The 17,273-nt window shown below is 41.7% G+C and overlaps 2 protein-coding genes and 1 long non-coding RNA gene across 4 annotated transcripts; 1 reads left to right on the top strand and 2 right to left on the bottom strand.

Annotated features, from left to right (window-relative positions):
* Positions 1–947: 947 nt before the first annotated feature.
* Positions 948–8,563, bottom strand: LOC124041187 (cytochrome P450 26A1-like). Its single transcript, XM_046358462.1, has 7 exons — positions 8,114–8,563; positions 7,669–7,893; positions 7,252–7,533; positions 6,984–7,133; positions 6,759–6,893; positions 2,707–2,859; positions 948–1,696 (listed from the first exon to the last, which is right to left on the bottom strand). The coding sequence occupies exons 1-7, from the start codon at positions 8,408–8,410 to the stop codon at positions 1,355–1,357; spliced, it is 1,584 nt and encodes a 527-aa protein (XP_046214418.1). The 5' UTR covers positions 8,411–8,563; the 3' UTR covers positions 948–1,354.
* LOC124041188 lies at positions 7,989–13,344 on the top strand. 2 transcript variants are annotated; one of them, XR_006839893.1, is made up of 3 exons: positions 7,989–8,061; positions 12,458–12,664; positions 13,040–13,344. It is a non-coding gene; the product is annotated as an uncharacterized LOC124041188 (long non-coding RNA). The 2 variants fall into 2 exon arrangements; XR_006839892.1 differs by having other exon boundaries at positions 12,458–13,344.
* Positions 9,728–15,716, bottom strand: LOC124041186 (cytochrome P450 26B1-like). The gene is made up of 7 exons (XM_046358461.1): positions 15,483–15,716; positions 14,649–14,903; positions 13,986–14,210; positions 13,445–13,720; positions 12,905–13,060; positions 12,254–12,697; positions 9,728–11,377 (listed from the first exon to the last, which is right to left on the bottom strand). The coding sequence occupies exons 2-7, from the start codon at positions 14,850–14,852 to the stop codon at positions 11,042–11,044; spliced, it is 1,641 nt and encodes a 546-aa protein (XP_046214417.1). The 5' UTR covers positions 14,853–14,903; positions 15,483–15,716; the 3' UTR covers positions 9,728–11,041.
* Positions 15,717–17,273: the final 1,557 nt, after the last annotated feature.

Here is a 17,273-nt window from a genome sequence, read left to right as displayed (position 1 = left end):
CCTCCCAGAGACTACACCGGTAGTGGTCGATAAGGGCCCAGTCGTTCCACCCAAATCCTGCTGCCAAGGTCCGGAACTCTAACGCGTAATCCTGGGCGCTCCTCTTCTCCTGCCTGAGATGGAATAGTCGTTCTCCCGCCGCTCGGCCATCTGGAGGGTGGTCAAACACGGCGGGAAAACTCTGGGTAGTGCTCCTTGCTGAGTCGTTCGCCCACTCCAGAGCACGACCCGTGAGGTAGGAGATGAGGACACTCACCCTCTCCGCTCCCGAGGGAGTGGGTCTGACGGTGGCCAGGTACAGTTCCAGCTGGAGTAAGAACCCCTGGCACCCCGCCGCCGCGCCATCATAAACCCTCGGGAGTGTAAGATGGAGGGCGCTGGAGCCAGGGGATGGGGAGTCCTGAGCTGGGGGAGCCGAAGGTGGAGAGAGGAGACCACCTCTCTCCCATCGGTCCATTCTCTCCATCACCTGATCCATAGCCGTTCCGATCCAATGTAGAATGGTGGTAACGTGTAGGACCCGTTCCTCCATCGATGGGAGAGGGTTGGCCGCTGCTCCTGCCGACTCCATTCTTTCGGGTGCAGGATTCTGTAAGGTCCTGGGTGTCGTGAGGGTGAAATCAGGCGCAGGAAAGCAGAGTTCAATAAAGTGCTTTTTTTAATGCACACACGGTGAACTACGGTCACCCCACTTACGGGTGCTCAAACCAAATGCCCCAGACACAGGGAAACAAAAACAGTCTAGCACTAAATACACAAACATGTACATCTAATGCAAACACCAGGTTTACAATAATCAATCCCGCACAAAGAACCAGGCGGGCCGGCTGACTAATAAAGCCTCACTAATTATAACCAACTCAAAACAGGTGTACTCAATAAACACCTAAGGAGGGGGAGAAAAGAATCAGTGGCAGCTAGTAGGCCGGCGACGACGACCGCCGAGCGCCACGCGAACGGGAAGGGGAGCCACCTTCGGTCGGAGTCGTCGCAAATGTGCCCAGTGGGTGGGCTCTATCAATGCCAAGTCAGAATATTTGGGAAATGGAAATGGTTTTGTTCAAAATAATAGTTTCCCATGTTTTTATTGAAAACATTCCACATGCAACAACAGAGTTAAGTTGCATGAAAATGGTAAAGTACAGCTTTAAAACAATTGTATTTCAAAATATCCATAAAATATGTCTCAGAACTATTGGAGTGCAACATGAAGTGCTTTTAAAAATGTTGCTTTTACAATGCTACTGGGGTTGACATAAATATCTGTCGTACAAAAGAAATGTAACATAAAAAATACACAATATGTCTTTCATAAAATATTTAGTGTATTTACATAAATGCCAATATTTCACTATCAGTAGGTCTGTATACATTTGGTGAATTTTGTGGGCAGATTGTCCACTGGATAAACGGTTGGGCCTGTTTTCATTGTCGGTGGTCCATTCAACAAAGTCCAGTCGCATCTGGTGACCACCTCGACCAGGAACACCTTAAGTAAAACTTTAGCAAACTCTTTACCCACACATGTCCTCGCACCACCCCCAAAGGGGATGTAACCGAACCGGGAGGAGTCATCTGGTGACTTGTCCATAAATCTCTCTGGCTGAAACTCCTCCTTATTAATAAGTGTGTCCAGCACGTCGTGAGTATCGCAGATGCTGTAGATGACTTTCCACCCCTTGGGAATCTGGTAGCCCTGAGGAGACACAATATAGGATGTTAGGTTGGGGTGAGGATGGCAATGATTTCAAATCATTTTATTCCAATCGTTATACAGTTTCTGAAGGCTTTGATGTATAACACAGGAGGTTGGTGGCACCTTAATTTGGGAGGACGCGCTTGTGGTAATGACTAGAGCAGAATCAGTGAAATGGTATCAAATACATCAAACACATGGTTTCCAGGTGTTTGACGCCATTCCATTTGCTCCGTTCTGGCCATTATTATGAGCCGTTCTCCCCTCAGCAGCCTCCTGTTATGTATACCATGAGCTCTATATTAATACCTATAATAGAGCTTCTGCCATATTGTGTGTGAGACATTTGTAGAAAAACTCATATGCTATAACAGGACATGGTTTCCATTTTGTGTTTCTCAAAAGACAATCAATTATGCCTCCTTTAAACTTTTAGCCTAAAATCTTGTGTAAATGTTATTTCAGGACCTTCAAATCAAATTTTATTTGTCACATACACATGGTTAGCAGATGTTAATGCGAGTGTAGCGAAATGCTTGTGCTTCTAGTTCCGACAATGCAGTAGCAACCAACGAGTAATCTAACCTAACAATTCCACAACTGCTATCTTATACACACAAGTGTAAAGGGATAAAGAATATGTACATAAAGATATATGAATGAGGGATGGTACAGAACGGCATAGGCAAGATGCAGTAGATGGTATCGGGTACAGTATATACATATGAGATGAGTAATGTAGGGTATGTAAACATAAAAGTGGCATAGTTTAAAGTGGCTAGTGATACATGTATTACATAAAGATGGAAAGATGCAGTAGATGGTATAGAGGACAGTATATTCATATGAGATGAGTAATGTAGGGTATGTAAACATTATATTCAGTGGCATTGTCTAAAGTGGCTAGTGATACATTTTTTTACATCAATTTCCCTTAGTAAAGTGGCTGGAGTTGAGTCCGTGTAGGACCGTGTAGGACCTTTTAAGGACCTACACGGAAGTTTACTTACATTAAGCTCAAAAGTCTTCAGTACTACACGGAAGCCACCAGGGACAGGAGGGTTGATCCGGAGAGTTTCCTTAATGACACAGCCGGTGTACTTCAACTGCTCCAACAACTCAGTACTCAGGGGTTTGTCCTCTGATTGGGCTCCCAACAAATGCTGTAAATATATTACTATTTAATTACACAGAGATAGGGGCACATGCTTCTTGCATGGAGAGTATTCTTATTAAAACCACTGTCTGGGTGAGGTGTGCAGCAAATTAAATCAATTAAATATAGCCCTAGATTTGGAAGAATATGATTTATAATTACCTTTATGAGATTTGTGTCTGATCTTAATCTCATCGTAACCAAAAAACTACAGGCCTCTATTGATTATACTTTTCTTGTCATAGAAAACGTTGTAAATGAATGATTTATGGTTTCAAATCATGTTTAAATAATATTATGCCATGTCATTGGCACTACAAAAATCAAGTGCTTTTAATGCTAGCCTATTGTGCATAGTGTTGCTTTAATGCATAATACAAGTAACTGCCATAAAGGAAAAAACAACACAAAGTGTCTTATGTTGGGCCAGCACGAGCCAGAACAGCTTCAATGCACCATGGCATAGATTCTACAATTGTCTGGAACTCTTTTGGAGGGACATGACACCATTCTTACATGATAAATTCCTTTATTTGGTGTTACGTTGATGGTGGTGGAAAACGCCGTCTCGGGCACACCTCAGAATCTCCCATAAGTGTTCAATTGGGTTGAGATCTGGTGACTGGGAAGACCATGACGTATGGTTTACATTGTTTTTATGATCATCAAACCATTCAGTAACCACTTGTGCACTGTGGATGGGGGCATTATCATCCTATGGGGGCATAGCCATGGTAGCCAAAATAATGGCCTGCCCAGCATTTTTATACATGACCCTAAGCATGATGGAATGTTAATTGTTTAATTAATTCAGGAGCCACACATGTGTAGAAGCAACTGCTTTCAATATATTATGTCCCTCATTTACTCAATTGTTTCCTTTATTTTGGCAGTTACCTGTAGCCTTGGTTTCATGCATGTTAACATTAGAAGCCTCCTCCCTAAGTTTGTTTTATTCACTGCTTTAGCACACTCTGCCAACCCAGATGTCCTAGCCGTGTCTGAATCGTGGCTTAGGAAGACCACCAAAAACCCTGAAATTTCCATCCCTAACTACAACATCTTCCGACAAGGTAGAACTGCTAAAGGGGGCGGTGTTGCAATCTACTGCAGAGATAGCCTGCAGAATTCTGTCTAACTATCCAGGTCTATACCCAAACAATTTTGAGCTTCTACTTTTAAAAATCCACCTTTCCAGAAACAAGTCTCTCACCGTTGCCGCTTGCTATAGACCACCCTCTGCCCCCAGCTGTGCCCTGGACACCATATGTGAATTGATTGCCCCCCATCTATCTTCAGAGCTTGTGCAGCTAGGTGACCTAAACTGGGACATGCTTAACACCCCGGCCACCCTACAATCTAAGCTTGATGCCCCCAATCTCACACAAATTATCAATGAACCCACCAGGTACAACCCCAAATCCGTAAACACAGGCACCCTCATAGATATCATCCTAACCAATTTGCCCTCCAAATACACCTCTGCTGTTTTCAACCAAGATCGCAGTGATCACTGCCTCATTGCCTGCATCCGTAATGGGTCTGCGGTCAAACGACCACTCCTCATCACTGTCAAACGCTCCCTAAAACACTTCAGCGAGCAGGCCTTTCTAATCGACCTGGCCCGGGTATCCTGGAAGGGCATATTGATCTCATCCCATCAGTAGAGGATGCCTGGTTATTCTTTAAAAGTGCCTTCCTCACCATCTTAAATAAGCATGCCACGTTCAAAAAATGTTGCACCAGGAACAGATATATCCCTTGGTTCTCTCCAGACCTGACTGCCCTTGACCAGCACAAAAAAATCCTGTGGCATTCTGCATTAGCATTGAATAGCCCCTGTAATATGCAACTTTTCAGGGAAGTTAGGAACGAATATACACAGGCAGTTAGGAAAGCTAAGGATAGCTTTTTCAAGCAGAAATGTTCATCCTGTAGCACAAACACAAAAAAGTTCTGGGACACTGTAAAGTCCATGGAGAATAAGAGCACCTCCTCCCAGCTGCCCACTGCACTGAGGCTAGCTGCCCACTATAATTGAGAATTTCAGTAAGCATTTTTCTACGGCTGGCCATGCTTTCCACCTGGCTTCCCCTACCCCGATCAACAGCCCTGCACCCCCCACAGCAATTCGCCCAAGCCTCCCCCATTTCTCTTTCACCCAAATCCAGATAGTTGATGTTCTGAAAGAGCTGAAAAAATTGGACCCCTACAAATCAGCCGGGCTAGACAATCTGGACCTTCTCTTTCTAAAATTATCTGCCGAAATTGTTGCAACCCCTATAACTAGCCTGTTCAAACTCTCTGAGATCCCCAAAGATTGGAAAGCTGCCACGGTCATCCCCCTCTTCAAATGGGGTGACACTCTAGACCCAAACTGCTATAGACCTATATCTATCCTACCCTGCCTTTCTAAGGTCTTCGAAAGCCAAGTTAACAAACAGATTACCGACCATTTCAAATCCCACCGTACCTTCTCCGCTATGCAATCTGGTTTCAGAGCTGGTCATGGTCATCAGCCATGCTCAAGGTCCTAAACGATATCCTAACTGCCATTTATAAGAGACATTACTGTGCAGCCATATACACCAACTTGGCCAAGGCTTTCGACTCTGTCAATCACCACATTCTTATCGGCAGACTCAACAGCCTTGTTTTCTCAAATGATTGCCTTGCCTGGTTCACCAACTACTTCTCTGATAGAGTTCAGTGTGTCAAATCGGAGGGCCTGTTGTCCGGACCTCTGGCAGTCTCTATGAAGGTGTCACAGGGTTCAATTTTTGGGCCGACTCTCTTTATCCAGCCAGCATCCATTATATTGACCAGGGCCCAGTTTCCTGAGAGTGATGGAATTTAGGTTTAGGAGTGTTTTAAGGATGCATCTTTCCTACAGCGACCGAAGATGTAACATGTTTCCCAAAAAAATCATGCAGAAAGAACGGTCGCAAAGTGCGTCGTTGGAGCATGTGTCTATACTGATAGGATCGAAAGATAGATAGGGAGCTGCGCAAATGTTAAACTACAGTAGCCTAGAAGTTGCAAAATAGAACTCAATTGATTGAACATTAAATGTTATATCAATATGTTTGAAATAGACCTATAGCCTACTATTTATATTGTAATGCAGTCATCTCGGTTTTATTTTAGGCATTTTGTTATAGCCTACGTCGCTTGTTTGTATCAATTGCAAAGACACTGGCAACTTCGTATTTTTAGTCAACTTTGTTCTTAAATTATCAGAAGTCACAGACAGATAAACCATGTGATACTATGTTTAGCGGATATCTACTGTGTATAAAGTGACACGGGAGAGCAAAAAAGCATCTAATGACGCACCTATCTGAGTGTTTTGAGGCAGGCGTTAGATTCCGAGCGTTTTCAAGTGCAACGTCCATAAATATGATTTTGGGAAACAGCTCTGAGATTTAACGATGTTCCTACAAATGCATCTAACGATAAACTCATCCTTAAGATCCTTTTGAAAAATCGGGCCCAGCTACTCAAGTGGGCGCTCTAACAATGAAAGGAAATGTCTTTAAAAATGGACAGCAGTCTAGCCAATGAGAGGGTAGATATGAGCGTGAACAACAGGCATAACACCAATATGAAGTGTTTTTTCTCAAAGTTGCTGAGATGTCGTGTCCTACTTAAGCTATATTAGTACACTTATAACAACCTAATATAACAACCTACGCATTACGAAACTTCTAGTCGATCAAATTAACCACACATAGCAAATAAGCTATTTCATTTTTTGTTAAACCAAATTCGACACTCATTGACCGCCATACAAAAAATCATTACTTAGTGAGCGAAAAATATACAAAAAAACGCCACCTGCTAGAGAAAACAGATTTTGGGCCCAGTTATACCTCGCGCTTCGCCTCTTCCTCTGGTGATACCAACCTTCTCCTGAAGCTCATGGCGCATTTTACGCACGACATTCGCATGCAGCCCGAGAAACATCACCAGAGAGGTCGCAGTGCTCGCTGTCGTCTCGTGGCCACCGAATAGTAATTCTGTGGCAGATTCTTTTATCTCCTGTTGGAAATACATAAATAATTGTTCATACATGGAGTAAATGGCAGTGTGTAGAATCAAATAACCATGAAAATGAAAGGCATCTGTTACCTCCATGCTTACTCGCTGCTCATTCCTCTCACCGTCCTCAATCAATAATTGCAGCGCATCCTTATAATTGTTGTTGTTATCAATATTGGAAAGCTTCTTTTTTATGTTTTGCTCTATTTTTGAGTGGATGATGTTGCGCGCTCTCAAACCCTATAAACGGAATGGTGAAAAATATCGGTCAATAATGTTGTGCGCACACTGTAGCCCCATGTGACGCATTCCAGGGCTGCTTCAATCAATCAATCCTACCATTTCACAGGCAACTTACCCGATACAAGCCGCTGAAAGGAACATCGATTGGTAGGGAGAAAAGGTTCTTTATCATTTCTTCGAACACTTCCACTAATTCCAGCTCGTCGGTCTTTGATTGCTCGGGCTCGAAGCCAAGCAGGATCCTCATTGCGATGCGGAACATGAGGCGCTTCATCTCTGGGTACATTAGCACGCAAGAGTCGCTCTGCAGCCAGTTATCCACGGCGCATCTCACCTCCTCCCGGATCACAGGAATATACTGTTCCATGGCTTCCCGGGAAAAGGCTTTTATGATCGCCTGCAGGCAAACAGGAGAGAGCGCTTTAAGTGTATGCTATAAAGAAAAGGCGTGGTAAATTACAATGTGTTTTTCATTATAAGTATAAACCATGAGGTGCCTATACAGATTTGTAGGCTACTCAACATTGCCTACCTTTTTCTTGCTCTTGTGGAGCGCGCCGTGCGCATTGGAGAGGGCGTGCGACCCGAGGATGAGTCGCACTGATGCTGGCCACTGAGCCGCGACCAATTTGTGTTCCGACATCAGAATCAGTTTCACATGTTCTGAACCCATTACCCTCACGGTTGGACTCCCAAAGAGATGCGTCTTATAAATATATCCATATTTCTGACGCTTCATTTTTAGAAATGTTCTTCTCTGAAAATAAGTCGTGTAGAAAAGGTGCACACTATTAATTGCATATTTAAATGGCTTGAATCAGGCTACTAAACAACCTTTCCGTTTTTTTCAATAGCATACTCTTCTGTGAGGACATTTCAGCCTGATGCATAACCCCAACTAATCGACAGCAGCCTGGTGCACACTGTAAGTATAGGCAGGACAAGAGTTTGCAATTGATGTTTCCATCATCAGTTACCTGCAAGAGCATCTGAAGCGTCTCTCCAAGGAAGGGCAGTCCCATGGTACCCGGAGGAAGAGGACTCTGACAGGTTGGATCACTTCCACTAATGACGTACATTTCCCACAGTTTCATCGCCGCCACGATCAAAAGGAGTGGGAGCACGAGAGTGCAAAAACATGTGATGAATAAAGCGCCGAACCCCATCTCTAGGAGAATCTTGTGAAACAAGTGCAAGATGGACGGCTGGGAGTGGACCACGGGGAGTGGAAGTAGCCAAGTGTTGCACTTGACTGTTTGTGTCTCACCCTCCATTCTGCGCTTTTATTCCCGACCATGCCTCATTTTACCTTGGGCCAGACGAATTAGTTCACTCAGAGTTCATGTTTAATTGTGTTGCTTTTGCTCGCGCCCAGTGCTCCGCCCACAGTGGACTGGTACGAATGTTTAACCATTTATTGGTGTGCGGCCCCACAATAGAATATAAGTATTTTACTTTGGAAAAGACCTCATCGGTTACCCAATATATCGTGTTCTTCGTTTACAAGCCAAACCCCCTAGCCTGAGACTGATCGGGCTTGATTATGTAAATAGAACATTTGGCCTATTATACTTCCGAGAGAAACTCGTGTCCACGAAGAGGACATCCAGGCTTGACACATGTGTCAATAGGCTAGGACAAGCGCTGCATCTGTGTTCACTTTGCATTCATATCAATGGATTGTCCTATATTTTTCTAGCGGTAACGGATTCATGCTTTGTATTTAGTTTACTCTACGGGGTGTACTGTTAATGAATAGACTACTTTGAAATGGAGATGCCATCTAACACTCTCCAAATCACCGTTCTCTGTGCACCCTGTGTTAAAAACCCATTGCCGCAGCGCGATTCCAACAGATTTGGGGGCAGGGACGCTCTGTCCCATTTCTATGCGTTGCCCTGCCTGTGACCTACAACACGGACCGTGACATCCGTGTGAACTCTGGTGCCAAAACGTCGCCAAGTTCACTGCCCACCAAATGAGGAGTTACAGGGCCCTTTACCACTCATAATTAGGATCGCGCCATCATCTTCACAGTCGTCTATTCTGTCAATCAAATTGAGTGCATAATCATACATTATCTCAATCTATAGGTCTATTGTTTTTCAATGTCTCAATTAACCTATAGGGTACAATTTAGAATAATTTCAACCTTTTTGGAGGTAATTTGAGAAGGGTCATTTTACACTGTCGGTTTTAACTTGGTAAGAGAGAGCGAGAGAGAGAGGAAGATAGAGGGTGTGTGTGGTTGGGTGGGTGGAAGGGAGGGGGTAGTTCTGTTAAACGTGGGTGGTCTGAGGGTTTAAATCAAGTGTCTTACCTACAATTAATAATTTCAGTCGTCTATGGAGGAAAGTCCAATAGTGACCTATAGGTCTAGAATTCTTTGGTGTGGAAATTATGTTGTGAGATATCATTGGTGTTGTGGTCACTGCTTGTGAACGCACAGTTAACAAAGCGTCACCTAAACTGAGGGTCAATAGTGCAGAGTTAAATCGTTCACTAGAGGGTCACACTGCAATCCGAGTTCACTCTGAAGGTGTAACCTTTCAGGTTCCATTTATCTTCGGGGGCGGAGCCTGTCAAATGATATGCAAATCGTTCTTGTGGTTATGGAATTCAATGATATGAGTTGGCGAACGAAAACAGACCCAACTAACCACTAAGACTATAAACTACGCTTACAATTGACTATATTTTGGCATCTCATATTAAAAACAACACATTTCATAATATATTGTATAGGCTTATACTGTGATAATACTGGCACACGTATCAAATGTCATATTATCAAAACCTTAACAATTTTATCTATAAACAAGTTCATATTGCTCTTTTTATAGAACGGGAATCTATACATTGTGCTTAACATGATGGCAGCAAATGCACATTTGTAATTTACCCTTTACATCATTCTATAGATAATACGAGCAACATCTACACAAAAATACACACATTCAATCAATAGAACAAATACTGTATATACACACTCCGTAAAGGAGAAAAAGTGCTATCTCCTTCCGTGAATCCATCTTAACCGGGTCATTTCACAGCGCTTCCATCATGCTTTAAAATCAACAAACGATTATTCATAATGATGGAACATGTAATAATAATAAGAATACAAATAATAATTGGTTATTTTCTCTAGGTAAGTTTATATAATTGCATTTTGATTTATAGACTTTATAATCAAATAATTAGCGATACTCTAGGCCTATGGTTTGTTTTAACGGTCTATGCTTTACATTGATTATAAATAACTAGGCCTATTCATTATTATTCCATATGTACACAGACTTAACTGAAGTGTTCTATAAATAAAGCTTATTTGTAATACTACTTCATTTCATACACACATACACTTATTTAGCCTAGAAATGTAGGCCTATATCTCATTTCAATCTACTTACATACTGGACATAAACACATACATTTGGAATGTATTTCTGAAAGTCTTTCGTGGAGACCAAGTGCAAGATCTGAAAGACAATTTTGTATTATAGACGGATATTTATAATCAGTCCTGAGCACAAATAATGTTTCTTCTGAGAGAAAAGCCCTACTCGTCCATTGTATATTGCATTATGGTGCTGAAATATAGGCTATCATTTTTCGATTTGCTATGTTATGGAAGTGGGCGCCCGGATGTCCGTGAAGAATAGCAAATGTATGCAGTCACTTTTCCCAGTGCGTAAAAAGGCGATCTTGGCGATCATCATCACAGGTCACTGGCACCATGCATTGGTTCCACTCTACAATGACCACCGTGTTTCTCACAGCATAGGGTTCTTGCTGATGTATTCAGATTGAATAACTTAATATTGCAATTGTGGAAAGTTAATGAGCTTAATGTTAATGTTTTTAATAATAACACAATGACATCTCTAAACTATCGGAGTAGGCTATGCGTAATTGAAATGCACATGCAGTCCATTGACGGGGTGGACTATTGGCACCGTCTGCATCTTGGGGAATGTTTCCGTGGCGAGTGTCCATTTGCACGTGCCAATCACCTCAACTGCCAGGGTTTTTAGTATCATTTGGGCAAGTTCCTTTCCGACGCAACTCCTTATTCCGCCACCAAATGGAATGTAATTGAAGCGCCCAGTCTTGCTCTCGTCACGCTCCGGCCCGAAGCGGTCTGGGTCGAAGATCTCTGGTCTCTGGAACACTGCAGCTGTCTCATGGGTGTCCCGGATACTGTACATTACACTCCATCCTTTAGGAATCTGGTAGCCCTTGGAAGTAGAGAGACAAAACAAAAATTAAACTTCAATACAATATTTACAAGGATAAGGTTGCTATTGGCAAGTGACAACCGCTTTACAGTCAGATTGAATGCTCTTTGACTTCCGGAAATGTTAAGGTATATTCAGCATCATCTGTATCTCACAACATATCACATGGACCCTAAACATCAATCTGAATATTATCAACTGTAAGTCAATTATTAATCAGTATGAATAATGTTTTCATAATCCGACTAGAATATATCTAATCGTATCCACCATCGGACATAAGATATCCAGACGGTTTCAAAGTTATTTATACTTTTACCCTAGGGTCCTCAGTTCACTATATCCCTCATTTCAAATAAAAGCCTATGTGAATTTCTTGGTCACTTTATATGGAGCAATGATTGGGAGATGCACTTGAGCGCTGCACACATTATGGTGTATTGAAAACTCGCTCAATTACTTAAAAAAATACTGACATTGCATTGTATCTGCTTTTTTAATAATGTTTTATGTTCTAGCCAGTTGAGGGACTAATTGCCCGACATCACAGTAAATCTAAAGTATGATGCGGTGTGGCCTGGTCATGAGGTTTATCTAAGGTCAGCTTCAATACACTCTTAGAAAAAAAGCTTCTGGATAGAACCAAAAAGTATTCAATGCTTCATATATAACACTACTAAAGGTTGTATATAGACCCAACATTTATTCCAAATATAACCCTGTATGCAACCCAATGGTTCAGTGAAGAATAACCCTTGGGGTTCTGATCAAATAACCCTACAAAAGGGAACCTTTCTGGTTCTTTCCAGAACCCTTTTTTAAAGAGTGTAGTGCGCTTCCGTAGTGTGTAAAAAGCGCGCGTATTTCTATACTTACGTTCAATTCGAATGTTTGTAGCACGGTCCTGTATCCTCCAGACACTGGCGGGAGAAACCGCAGGACCTCCTTGACGACACATTCAATGTAACGTAGCTGACTCAGTTTCTCCAAAGTTAAACAAGGAATATGAGACCGAGAACACCGTGCTTCTTCGTCTTCATCCAGTGCGCAATTAACAGTCCCATTTCCATTCATCAACAGGGTGTCCTCTGCGTCTAGAGGCCGATGTTCCTCATGTTCCGCCGCAAGAGGACCTTTCAGACCATTTTCTTTGCCGGAGCATCTGTGGGCGCTATGTGCTTCGTAGCCGAGACCCTCGGACTCCAGCTCCATCTGGGCTTTCTCCACCACAGCAGGGTGCCGCAGGAGTTGAAGAATAAGCGAAGTGGAGGCACTGGCTGTAGTTGAGTGAGCAGCAAATATTAACTCCACCGCGGTTTCCTAGACACCAGAAACAGAACACAATTAACATTTAATTTAAGCTTTAATATTGGACATTTGTTTTGGTCGTCCAAAGTAAATAAATGGTCAATTCACCTTAGTAGGCTATAAACTTCCAAATAAGTCTGACTATACAATTGCAAATGTGGGATTGTATATGCATATGACCAAAGCAGAATGGTTAAACAGAAAAATACAATCATTTACCTTCAACTCCTGCATGCTGAGTTCATTTCCATTTTCCTTGGCACTGATCAACATGTAATCGAAAGCATCATAGTACTCATCAGACTGTTGTTTCTGCATTTTCTCCTCTATGATTTTCTCCATGCACGCATGTAGGATTTCCCGGGCTTCTATTCCCTGAGAAGAAAAACCATACATCAGAGTGGCGTCTAATGGATGTTTAGCTGCCTTGATGGGATATTTCCATTCAGTGCATGAAAATATATTATATTTACTATTTTCCATTCTAATAACATATTGGGAGTTAATGTGATGTGCAAGTTTTTTGTTACCATTGCAAGTTAGAAAAATAGTTTTGTTATCATGCCACACCATACAATATGAATTAGGCTACAATAGTTTTGTTTTTTTAAACATGTAAAGAAATGTTCATAAATAAACGTATTATCGTTTCAGGGTTATCATTTCTCAGGACGATCATTTCTACATTGATTAAAACATAAAATAAATATGTGAATAATTTTACAGCATTATAACATTGTTGGATGTAGGCTTACTCACTTTGCGGAGGCCACTCATAGGTGCGTCAATTGGTAGTGAGAAGAGGTTGTTCATGAGTTGCTCAAAGATCTTAGACAGGTAAACTATGCGTTTTTCCTCCATCTTCAGTCCCAACAAGACTCTGACAGCAATGCGAAATGTGAGAGACTTGGCTGAGACGTAAACATTCACTGGGCCAGGCTCTGAGCACCACTTTGCAATTTCAGACTTGACAACATCTTGCAAGCGAGGTAGGTAAGTCTCCAAGGCCCCGCGGCTAAAGACTTTTGCCAAGATCTTAAAGGAAAGCATAATAAAAGGTTATCACCTGGTAGGCTACAAGGTAATCCAGACAACAATTGAATAATACTTGAGACAAAATTAATCATCCCGATACTTCTCTAGTTATTACCTATAATAACTCAATAGCAACAGCAGGGAATTATGTGCATATTTTATTGCCTTGATTTGCCTCCCTGGCGAGTAACAGGCCTAGAAGATGATCATGCCTCACCAAGTTATGTCCCCTGCGGGTTTTTACTCATCTTTATTTCATCCTTACTTTTCTCTTCTTCTTGTGCAAATCTCCGATAGAGTTGACCAGGGTGTCGGGTCCTAGGATAATACGGGTACTCTGAGGCCACTGCGTGCAAACCAAGTTGTGTTCTCCAAGCAAGATTTTACGGATGTTTTCGGCACCAGTCACCCGGATAACAGGCTTTCCTAAAAGGTGAGTTTTAAAAACGTTGCCATGCTTCTCTCTCCTGGAGATGTGGAAGTTGGACCCCTGTCGTAAAACACAAACACACACAAAAGCGGTAAAGGAGGTGTTCAGTTCATGTGTATAAAGAGGGCGCGTTCTACCCATGGCCTTAAGGCTCTACCCCGTGCCTCCTAGTTTACGCCCAGTCTGGAAGCGGGATGCATTCCTACAGGAGCGCGGTGTGGAATTGAAGTGAAAGCGTCTGTTTTTCACCGCAAGAATGAATTACACACGCTCATCAAGTCCACACAAGTATAGTACCATGGACGGATTATATTCAGTATACAGTATACTGAACTGAGATGTAATGTTTTCATAAGTTGTGTGCTGTTTCTTTGCACATTTTAACAAAAAACAAACTATTTAGCTCATCACATGCATGGTGACATACGTCGCGTAAAAGGCACATATAGTCTATCTTGGAACGCTTGTAAAAAAAAACGAAACAATTACTCCTCATACCTGAAAGAGCCAGTGGAACGTTTCTCCCACCAGCGGCCAGCCCATGGACCCATTGGGTAGCGGCAACTTGCTCTCTGTGTCCCGCGTAATGGTCCACCGGAAGGTCCACAGTTGCCTGGAGACGGCAAGCAAGATCAGGGCGGAGAGCACTGATGTGAGCGCAGTGACCAGCGCTGACAAGTGATTGAGCTCCAGAAGGAACATCTCCAAAAATCCACGTGCCACTGTGTGAAGTCTGACTCGTGCTTCTTTTCTCTGTCCAGAGTAGAGACAAATAATTTCCCAAAAACGTTAATGGCGCTTTTATGTTGCAATTGTTATTCATGCAACTTACTTCCCAATCTTAACAGACACATATTTGTATGACAAGCATGGTTTCTGATAATTATGCAGAAGAGATGGTTTAAGTAGGCTAAATGAAAGAAAAAGATGATCCTGATTTATATCTACTGGAAGTCTCCTTCATTCCGCCTCAATTTACTTCCCCTTGAATGACGACAAACTCACAAGTATTCCAAATAGTTGTACAGGTTACATACGTCGGCTTGTCTATTTATGTGCGTTTATACAGGTCCCGTGTGTTATAGTGATTTGTAATAAATCAAGCAAAAGCGGGGGATACACTCACATTGATTGAAATGCAGTAGCCTACAGTTGGCCAACGTTTGAGACGTGTAAGGCGGATGCTGACTAATAATCGTATAGTATCTTCCTTTAAGAAAATAACACTGAAAAAAAGTTGCCTATTTTAAAAGCGTTTGTAGCTTGAGAAAAACACAAAAACATCAAAGAAAACAACTGGAATATTGAAATAGTAGGTGTAGAGAGCCTTACCTTGTCTTAAACGTGGAACCAAGTCGCTGACAGCAGCGAGAAACTCGTCCTTAAAGGTCTCTTTCCTCCTGCACAATGTATTGTTCGCACGGAGCTTTATAAATATTGGAACACTACATGATCCACCTTCGCAGATGACGTATAACGTTTTTTTATTTTTTAAAAATATATCTAAAGAGCTCGTTAAATCGCCAGGATTGGAGAAAAGTTTGTGATAGCACTCCGAGATTGAGTGAGCGCGAGCGATGCGGCTTTGAAAGTGCGTGTAGGGTATGGGGATCGAATGGCAGCTGATTGAGGAGACAGGTAACCAACCAATCACTGAAACCCTTCAGTTTGACCGACTCTGTTCACATAGACCAGTTCTCAATTGGCATGGACATGGCGCAGGCCTTTGTATTGCATGCCCTGTCAACCTGCGTGAATAATAATACATATTGGCCAACAAATTAACAATAATCTGAACAAGTTTTCATGATTTCAAGATTAATTCAACCTGCAAAATTATAGGTAATATTTATTTTCTAGGATAAATAGCACTATTTACATTTTCAAGAACTTAATCTAACGTGAGCAAATTATAACAAATCTAGGTTTCCGGATGATTTGTCCTGTAATTTTACGCAGTTGAATGTCTTCATATTTAATGTTGAAATCACAGGTTGAACGTGTTAGATTAAACCACAATATAGCATTTTAGAAACTGGTACACAAATGTCAAAAGAAATGTAAATATAACATTAGCTTCAATTCCAAACTTCGGGAAATGGTTTACGCGTGGTTGTGTTAACATTCCTCTGGTTAGAATTGGGTTTCCTCTCATATTTAGTGTTGATGAGTGATGGCCAGTGGAAGCGTGCCCCAGAGATGCCGGTACCTGGTGTCCTCAGTTCTTCCAGGTGGGTTCCTTTTTCGATCAGGGAACAGACAGAACACCTGTTGCACACATTTTGGATTGTTGGCCAAATTCGTAAATTGAATGTTTAAACAAAGAATTTCAATACAAGAGGGTAACATACAGTCTAATCTAATTTTTTAATTAAAAATATTTGTATCTAATGAAATAACACGTGAAACAAATAGATACAGTAGATCAATGTGGTCCAAAATTGTCTACCTATTTTTTTTAAAATTGTGAGATGAAAAGGGTACTTTTATCTTCAGTTTGATTTCAAATAAAATGTTAGACTGTGGCCTCACATTGTAAACATGTCATTAACCAACCGTGTCACTCTATATGGCAAATGGGTGTGTAATGACCCTTTATGGCTAAATCCAAACATTTGGTGAAAAAGTTTGAAAACTTTTTTGTATAGCCAGTTAACAAGGGTCACGTAATTTTCACCATTAGGACATGTTAACTACCACAAAACTGTTAACAGGTAATAACATAGGCCGATGTTATAACAGCTATATCAACCATATCAAATGTACCAACATTTCTCATAAGCCTGTTAGGCTATGTGGATGGCATCAGTTATAGAAGGATGGCATCAGTTATAGAAGGATGTACTATGTTAACAAATCTTATTTGAGCCTCCTATGGAAAGCCATTTTATAGTGAATATGTTCCTCTTAATTGTGAGATTGCTAATGTTACTGTCAGATTGAGTGACAGTGTACATAGTCACTATATGAGCTGACCTTGGTCTTTGCTTGCTCTATGTCTGTTGTGCTGTTCCCACTGTTACATAACTCAGCCAGGCCAAACTTTAGTGCAGTGTCCATCACAAATGTCCTAGGTGGCAAAGGTCCAGATGGATAATGTAATTTGTCGGCGTAGTTACAAAC

Source organism: Oncorhynchus gorbuscha, linkage group LG08 (assembly GCF_021184085.1).
Source record: "Oncorhynchus gorbuscha isolate QuinsamMale2020 ecotype Even-year linkage group LG08, OgorEven_v1.0, whole genome shotgun sequence".
NCBI lineage: Eukaryota > Metazoa > Chordata > Actinopteri > Salmoniformes > Salmonidae > Oncorhynchus > Oncorhynchus gorbuscha.
Note: the sequence above shows the minus strand (reverse complement) of the source record. Positions and strands in the feature narration are given on the sequence as shown.

Excerpts from the sequence above, each read along its gene's own strand:
- LOC124041186 (XM_046358461.1), bottom strand. The coding sequence starts at position 14,852 with ATGTTCCTTCTGGAGCTCAATCACTTGTCAGCGCTGGTCACTGCGCTC. Across the intron at positions 13,721-13,985 it reads TGCACAAGAAGAAGAGAAAA|ATCTTGGCAAAAGTCTTTAG; the intron begins GTAAGGATGAAA and ends CTTTCCTTTAAG. Across the intron at positions 11,378-12,253 it reads TACAAACATTCGAATTGAAC|GGCTACCAGATTCCTAAAGG; the intron begins GTAAGTATAGAA and ends TCTACTTCCAAG.
- LOC124041187 (XM_046358462.1), bottom strand. The coding sequence starts at position 8,410 with ATGGAGGGTGAGACACAAACAGTCAAGTGCAACACTTGGCTACTTCCA. Across the intron at positions 7,134-7,251 it reads CTTTCAGCGGCTTGTATCGG|GGTTTGAGAGCGCGCAACAT; the intron begins GTAAGTTGCCTG and ends TTCCGTTTATAG. Across the intron at positions 1,697-2,706 it reads TGAAGACTTTTGAGCTTAAT|GGCTACCAGATTCCCAAGGG; the intron begins GTAAGTAAACTT and ends GTGTCTCCTCAG.